Source organism: Corylus avellana, chromosome ca11 (genome assembly GCF_901000735.1).
Source record: "Corylus avellana chromosome ca11, CavTom2PMs-1.0".
Classification (NCBI taxonomy): Eukaryota; Viridiplantae; Streptophyta; class Magnoliopsida; order Fagales; family Betulaceae; genus Corylus; species Corylus avellana.
The window spans coordinates 7,319,095-7,327,380 of NC_081551.1; the positions used below are offsets into that span (position 1 = coordinate 7,319,095).

Here is an 8,286-nt window from a genome sequence, read left to right on the forward strand (position 1 = left end):
TTATCTGTTTAATTTTGTGTTATTTTTGTGCTTCCAGGTTCCTAAGGAAAAATGCAATTAATTTAATTGAATTTGGGCTTAAAATGCATTTCAAGTTATTGTAGCAAAGTTATTGTGGCTAGGCTCGAGTGCTCATGTGTTGAAAAGTCCGCATGCTGCTAAAATTGATAAGGAATGCCATTTTAGGTCTACTAATCTGACTGGGAGACTGAATTACGTTTTTTTATGGGATTTCTAAGGATTTTAGGGTTTGATTTACTCCCTATAAATAGGCCTCTAAGCCTTGAAGAACACACACTCGTTTGATAGCTGGCGGCAGAGACTCATTTTCAAAGTCAAATTTAGTTTTTAGTCTTATTATGGGACTGGGAGACAGACCTCCGATTTTTCTAGGACTACTAGGGTTTCTTAGACTCTCTTAAGCCTATAAATAGACTGCTATGCATTCAAGAAAGGGAGACGAGTTTTGGAAGACAAGTTCAGAGAACAAAATTTCACAGCTTTTCTCTCTTTAGTTTAGTTTTTCTTTAGGTTTAGATTTTATTTTTATGTGGAGCTAAATTGAGCTAAATTCCCAACTAAGGTTGGAGATGAAGCCTTACCGATGAAGAACAATAGCATTTTTATGTAAGTCTTTATTCATCTGATTTTATTGGGTTTAATATTTCCATTGTTTTACTTATTTTCAATGTGTGGAATGATTCTTGGATATCATTTGTGATTCAAGGATAAACTTGATGATTTACGATAATTTCACACAATTGATTGCTTGATTTTATTTGCTTAAAAATTAGATATCCCTTGTAATTTGTTCTACAAATACATTTGGTGTTTCAATTAAAATTGGATATCTTTTGTGATTTACGGATATATTTGATGATTTAATTGATATTGGATTCCTTTTGTGATTTGTGCAATGAATAGATACATGGTATGGTTTTGATTAATTGTTTGAAGCATAGTAAAACCTATCTAAGATTTTAATTGTGAGAACTTCAGATTAATATTGATGAACATGAAAGTATGTTATTATGATTTGGTGAGTGTGGATTCTCAAACCGTAGTACCTTTATTTTTATTTTATCTAATTTATGTTTTATCTTTTAATTTTCAAAACCTAAAAATTCAAACATTTATTGGAACTAGTTAGGATTTAATTAGTTTAGATATAAGTTGTTTTTTAAAAACACAATTTCCTGTGGGTTCGACCTCACACTTGCAAAACATTATATTGCAAACGATTTGTGTACTTGCGATTAAATAAATTTGTACAACAAATGTCTTAGTCGATTGGGTTGACACTTGGTTGATCAAGTCATCATAACTCACAATTAATGCAAGTCAAATCCAAGTTATAACTCAAACTGACATAGCCGCAAAGTGGAGGCTCGATTGATCAAGCATGTGGCTCAGTCTATCAAGATTCACTTTTTTCGCCAAAACTTCACAACATGCCTCGTGTCCAGCCTTGGTCGATTGAGCTTGTTTGGGAATATCTTAACCTTGCGTTTACAACCTCGTTTTTCGATCGGTTTTGTCCTATCTCTCCCGGGTGCTTCCATACTTAGTCGATCAAGTGCTATAGCACACATGGTAGTAATTTAGATGTAACTTGGACTACGAGTGTTGGAATCGCACATAAAAATGACAAAAAAAGGCTTCTCTCTCTTGTTTTAGGGAGATGAGCTCTGTAAAATAAACCCTAGCCGCCTCCTTAGTGAGGTTTTTTCCTCCATCTCGTGCGGCCTTTCTGGGAACGAGGGAAAGGCTTTGTCTTTTCTTGAGTTCCTGTGTATTTTAGAACTGTCCTGTGCGGCCTTGGAAAAGACTTGGTTTGTCTATGGTTTCTTCAGAACCATAGATGAAACCATTACCTGCTGTTTAGTTCTTTTGGACTATTCCAAGTTTATGTTTTTGCCCATGTATCTTCGCTGCACTTTCTATTTCGGCTTTGTTGTTGGGATGCCCACCCTTTCAATTTTGTTGTTTGATCCCATGTAAACTATTTTTCCTTATTTGATTAGAAAAAAAAAAAAAATCAACAAATTAGACTTTTCATGGCATAGCCTTAAGGAAGGAGGTACCAAAGAAAACAAAAAAGAAAAAAAAAAAGTAGGCTAGAGTGTATAATACTATTGTTGTGCGTACATACAAATGTTTGGTGGGATATGCATACACTTGAATAGGTTGACTACTACAAACTTGGTAAATTAAAGAAAAAAGGATAAACATTTCATGAAACAACATGGGAATTAAACAACTCGAGATGGAGGGACAGGAATATCCATTGTCCCTTCCAACATCAAGATTACATTTTTCATTAAAGGACGCAAAGCCGGATCTTCTTGTATGCACCATAACCCAACTTTTACCATTCTTTCCAGAGTCATGATGTCCACGTTTTCATCTTCAACAAGCTTCTCCAACTCTCCAGCCACAAAGCAATTATAAACCCAACTAGAAAGAGTTATCTCGTCTGGCGTTGGAACATTTACTTCTATACTGCGTCTGCAGCATATAATCTCCAAAAGCATAATACCGAAACTGTATGTGTCTGCTTTTACTGAGATCAAGGCGTTCTTTTTCCACTCAGGTGCCAAGTAGAAGTATCCAGTTGTTTCTTCGGCCTCCACAGCTGTTCTTGATTGATTTGGCGGTAACAACTTTGCCAACCCAAAATCAGAGATCTTTGCCGTCCATGTATCATCCATGAGTATGTTTTGGGGCTTTATGTTGCAGTGGATGATATGAACTTCACACTCATCATGTAGATAGAGGATCCCTCTGGCCACATCCCGTGCAATTCTTACTCTATCTTTCCAAATGGGGCGCATCTCAGCCTTGAAGAGAAGATTTGCAAGTGAGCCATTGCTCATGTATTCATAAACAAGAAGCTTTCTAGAGCCCTCCATACAAAATCCAAGCAAGCGAACCAAGTTTCTATGATGGGTTCTTGCAATTGCTGTAATTTCAGCTCGAAATTCCCTTTGCCCTTCTTCCACAAATTTCTCTAGTCTTTTAACAGCAATAGTTTTGTTACCTCCAGACATAGTTCCTTTGTAAACAACTCCAAAAGAGCCCTTGCCTAACTCTTCCTTGAAGCCATCTGTTGCTTTCTCAAGCTCATTGTAAGAAAATGATCGCAAAGTAAACTCTTCAATCAATCCCAAATTTGCATTGTCTGAGAGACTTTTATACCTGTAAACTTGATGTCTGTATCTGAACAGAGTATAGATGGCAAAAATGAAACAAAGGCATGAAATGGAACCCAAGGTTATGGCAAGAATCAAAATCGGACCTCTTTTGGTTTCAGTCAAGACTTTTGGACCAACGGTTTCTGGAGGTAAGGGGATTGGATGGGTTGTAATATTTTTCTGAATCACCTTGATGAAAGCCGTAGCTGATATATTTTTACTTACTCTACTATATCTAATTGGAAGTTGATATTTAGCGCAACCATCATCCGTGTATAATACGGCCGCACAATTGCAATCTTCCAAGCAAGATATGCCGCAATCTTCCTCCTTCATTTGTAGCACTGAGTAAGGATAATCATTCCACCACATGTTCTTTAAGGAAAAGGTACTGCTGTTCAGCGTGGCTGGATCTTTACTGTGTCTGCAACCATTGTCATCGAAGTTCCTGTAGCAGCCGAGGAACTTATTGCTGGTGTTGACGAAATCAAATCCAGGAAAACAGTTGCATTGACCATTGTTGCCGACGCCTGAGCAGTAACTGTTCAATCCACAGAAACCGCCGACTTCACACTGGTTTGCCAACGACGACCATTCCACCAACATACTTGAGCTATTATGGCTCTCGAAGTGGTGTAAATACAATCTAAAGACCCCATCTGCATCAAGTGTTGCGCGGTGGATAATAGCTCCATTTTTCTTGTGATAGTGGCTAGTTGCCAAAATGCGCACGCCCAATCTATCTCCGCTTAGGAATAGAACGCCTGAACGATTAAGAGTGAGTATTACATCGGAACCGCTGTTGTTTGTTCCAGAAGACCAGAAAGTGTCATATGTTGGATCCAAGCTGTTTACAGGGTAGGTAACAAGGTTTCCATTATCACTCCGCATACGAAGAGAAAATTGCCCGCTCGATTGGTCTGATCCAGACACACTCGAAACCAATTGATTGCCATTAGACAGATTCTGACCTCCTAATATGGTGTCAGTTGGATAATCAAAGGTTTGCCAGAGAACAACAGAACGATTGCTGGAGAGCACAAAATTACCGGAATCAAGCATCGCTGCTGAAGCCGTCTCACCTGAAGGCTCATTATCAATGTATGAACTCTCGTTGACTGCTCCATTTAGAAGCCACAGACCATTTCTGATTAGATCCAGTGTAGAATTTGAGGAGAGAGGTGGGTCATCTCGATTGGCAGTCCAGGTGACAGTGTAGTTATTCTGATTAATCAGCCATATGCCGATAGCAAAGCCATCACCCTGTGGGTAGAAACCAAATGCAAAATGGCCGGAAGGTGAGAGCCATGAAGTACGGTTTGCATCTGGGGAAAGCGAAGAGCCTAAGGGTATCACATTGGAGTGGTTGCTTTGAGCGTTTGCATAATTAAGGAGTAGGGAAACAAGCAGGAGGAGTAGAACAGGTATGGGAGCCATGATGTAAAGAGTGAGAGAGAGAGAGAGAGAGGAGAGAATATTATCCAAAATATAGTAAGGAGAATTTATCCCACTTTCCAAATTAGTAAATTCACATGACATTAGTTGCCGTCTATGTTGACTTGACTTCTACAGTACTAACCCAAAACATACTCTGTTACGCGGCAGAAGACCTTGAGAGAGAGAAAGAACAGAGGAGAAGGAGAAGGAGAAGGAGGAGAAACAAGGAAACCAAGGGTTAAATATTTAGTATTTAGAAAATTTTGATGTTAATTTTGAAGAATTTTCTAGCTGATTTGAAGTATGTTGTTCTTTGATAAAATTTCGGTTTTAGAAAGCTTACTAGATGCAATTAAATGTTGGTGCTTTTTGTAAGTGTTGGCCGAAATTGGAAAAATTTTGGGTGATAATTTTTGTGTGTAAGGGAAACTGGAGTTAATTAAATTGATTAAGGTTTTTTGTTGTTGTGTAGATTTTTGGTGGATGGGCTTTGATTAAGTAAAGAGTTTTTGTTATGGAAAGATTGTGGAGGTAAGAAATTCGTAAGTATTAAGTGACATTTTTATTACCTGAACACCAGACAAAGAACTTGGAGTGAAAATAGGTTTTTTCATTTTTTGGTTGGAAATGATAAATTTCAGAACTTTTTCTTCATCGTTGTGATAATTTATTCCTGTTTATTTAGTTATTGAAGCTAAACGGTAGTTCTGCTTTAACTGTTATCTTTTCTCTGCTACGACAGCATTCTGTTACAAAAATTTAAAGGAAGACTTGACTCCTCAAGTCCGTCAACGGAGAAAGAGATGTGTGAACCCGGAGAAAAAATTTAAAGGAAGACTTGACTCCTCAGTCAGTCAACGGAGAAAGAGATGTGTGAACCCGGAGAAAAAATTTAAAGGAAGACTTGACTCCTCAGTCAGTCAACGGAGAAAGAGATGTGTCTGAATCCGTCAAATGCGATGAAGAAAATTCAAATGTGTGAATCCCTGGAAAGCAAGTGTGGGAGAAAAAATGAGAAGTCTCTATTAATCTCTCTTACCTATTGCTTGTTTTGAATACAGAAAACAATACACTACCATTTTCTTTTAGACCCTCCAATGGCTCCCAGATCCATTGTTTTCTTCCTTGTGTTTATATCCTTTGGATGTGGAAGAGCTCAACCAAGGCAATCTAGCCATAGTATAACCCCGGGCTCTTCACTCTTTCCAACAACTCAACCCTCTTCATGGATTTCTCCTTCTAAACGATTTGCATTTGGGTTCTTCCAGCTGCAAGGCACTACTGGCTTTACGGTAGGAATTTGGTTAGTCGGTAATCACAACACAACAGTGGTGTGGACGGCAATTCGTGATTATCCAGCGATCACCTCAGACGCAAGGCTCGATTTTACGAAGGATGGTCTGCTTCTTTTGACAAGTGAGGGAGGACAACAGAAACTCAATGCAAATCCAACAGGTTCTGTTTCCTATGCCGCCATGCTCGACTCTGGCAATTTTGTGCTCTATGACAAGGATTCCAAGATAGTTTGGCAGAGTTTTCAACATCCTACCGACACCATTTTAGGAGGTCAGACTCTGTTCTCTGGAGGTCAACTCTTCTCCAGCTTAAACAAGAGTGACCACTCAACCAGATCACGGTTTCATCTCAAGATGCAGGATGATGGAAACCTTGTTTTATACCCAACAAACACTGGAGACACTCCAGGCGATGCTTACTGGAGCTCAAACACTTTCGGTCATGGTTCCAAGCTCCACCTTTATCTCAATGATACAGGCATTCTACTTATCATCAACGGCACTAGTTTACAGAAAGTTTCTGGTGGAACGATTTATGATGCTAGCTCATCTTCGGTCCCCAACAATAGTATAATTTATCGTTCAACTCTTGCTTCTGATGGAATTTTTCGTTTCTATTCTCATTCCTATGATGGAAGTGGCGACTTCAATGTATCGACTTTATGGGAAGCGTTGACAGATCCATGTGAAGTGAAAGCTTTCTGTAGTTTCAACAGCTATTGCACTTTCAACGACAACAAAGCATACTGTCGATGCCTTCCTGGGACTGATTTTGTAGATCCGAATGACTGGTCTCTTGGCTGCGAGAGGAACTTTTCGGAAGCAGAATGTACAGGTGGAAAAGAAAATAAAACCTTATATCACATCCAAACCATAGAGAATATGAAGTGGGGAGGTCGTCCTTATGTTGAGGCACTAATGTCGACAGTGGAAGAATGCCACAGGTCTTGTTTGGAAGACTGCAATTGTGGGGCGGCACTATTCAAGGAAGGTTCTTGCAAGAAACAAAGTCTTCCGCTGAGATATGTAAGAAGAGGAAAAGAAGAGGAGAGCACCGGAATCTTTAAGGTTGGTATAACAAGTCTTATGAGCAGCAATGAAACTGATAACCAAAAGACGCCACACGAGGTCACGATCGTACGCAAAACAACAGCAATAGTGCAAATTCTTCTTGTGACTTTTGGTTTTACTGCATTGTCATGTGTTGGCCTTGCAATATCTGGCTTTTTCGTTTTCAAAAGTCGAGTTTTAAGGTACCAAAGGCTGTTAGAAAATGGAAATCTGGGAGCGAATGAGGAGGTCACATTGAGATTGTTTTCGTATAATGAGCTGAAAAGAGCAACAAATGGCTTCAAAGCAGAATTAGGTAAGGGCTCATTCGGAGCAGTTTACAAAGGGGCACTATACAAAGGCAGAAGACTTGTTGCAGTAAAGAGACTAGAGAAACTAGTTGAAGAAGGTGAAAGGGAGTTCCAGGCAGAGATGCGAGCAATTGGAAGAACTCACCATAGGAACTTAGTTCGTTTGCTGGGTTACTGCGCCGAGGGGTCTAAAAGGCTTCTGGTTTACGAGTACATGAGCAATGGCTCCCTTGCGGATCTTCTTTTTAGAGCGGATAGACGTCCAGACTGGGATGAGAGAGTGAGAATCGCACGGGATGTTGCAAGAGGGATCCTCTATCTACATGAAGAGTGTGAGGCCCCAATTATTCATTGTGATATAAAGCCTCAAAACATTCTTATGGATGATTTTTGGACTGCCAAAATTTCTGACTTTGGGCTCGCAAAATTCTTAATGCCTGATCAAACTAGGACCTTCACAGGGATCAGAGGGACAAGGGGGTACTTAGCACCTGAATGGTATAAGAACACCCCAATATCAGTAAGGGCAGATGTTTATAGCTATGGAATGGTACTGTTGGAAATTTTATGTTGTAGAAAGAACATAGAGCTTAACGTATCAAACAACGAAGAGGTTGTTCTTTCGACTTGGATCTATAAATGCTTTGTTGGTAGAGAGTTGGATAAGATTGTGCACGGGGAAGAAGTAGATAAGACCGCCTTGGAGAATATGGTTAAGTTGGGACTCTGGTGTATTCAAGACGAACCAGCTCTCCGTCCTTCCATGAAAAGTGTCCTCTTGATGTTAGAAGGGATTACTGAGATATCTATTCCTCCATGTCCAGCTGCTACGTCCATGTAAACTTTCTCCTGCAAGAAAAAATTATATCTGATTTCATGTAGTTTTTATTTGTTTTATTTATTTTCTTGCACTCATAAGGGAAGAGGATGTGTTAGCCCTCTCACTAGTCAACTATTCTGTTTAGAGGTAGAAAGTTGAAGTGCACAAAACAGTGCAAG

General features: G+C 39.3%; 2 protein-coding genes across 2 annotated transcripts; one reads left to right on the plus strand and one right to left on the minus strand.

Moving 5' to 3' along the window:
• Positions 1–2,146: 2,146 nt before the first annotated feature.
• LOC132164977 (G-type lectin S-receptor-like serine/threonine-protein kinase LECRK4) lies at positions 2,147–4,631 on the minus strand. Its single transcript, XM_059575491.1, has one exon. The coding sequence runs from the start codon at positions 4,629–4,631 to the stop codon at positions 2,253–2,255; it is 2,379 nt and encodes a 792-aa protein (XP_059431474.1). The 3' UTR covers positions 2,147–2,252.
• A 1,016-nt stretch (positions 4,632–5,647) lies between these two features.
• LOC132166012 (G-type lectin S-receptor-like serine/threonine-protein kinase LECRK1) lies at positions 5,648–8,286 on the plus strand. The gene has a single exon (XM_059576749.1). It carries the CDS (start codon positions 5,729–5,731, stop codon positions 8,126–8,128), a length of 2,400 nt encoding a protein of 799 aa, XP_059432732.1. The 5' UTR covers positions 5,648–5,728; the 3' UTR covers positions 8,129–8,286.

What these genes read in the sequence shown, in the direction of transcription:
- LOC132164977 (XM_059575491.1), bottom strand. Translation starts at nt 4,631, where the DNA reads ATGGCTCCCATACCTGTTCTACTCCTCCTGCTTGTTTCCCTACTCCTT.
- LOC132166012 (XM_059576749.1), top strand. Translation starts at nt 5,729, where the DNA reads ATGGCTCCCAGATCCATTGTTTTCTTCCTTGTGTTTATATCCTTTGGA.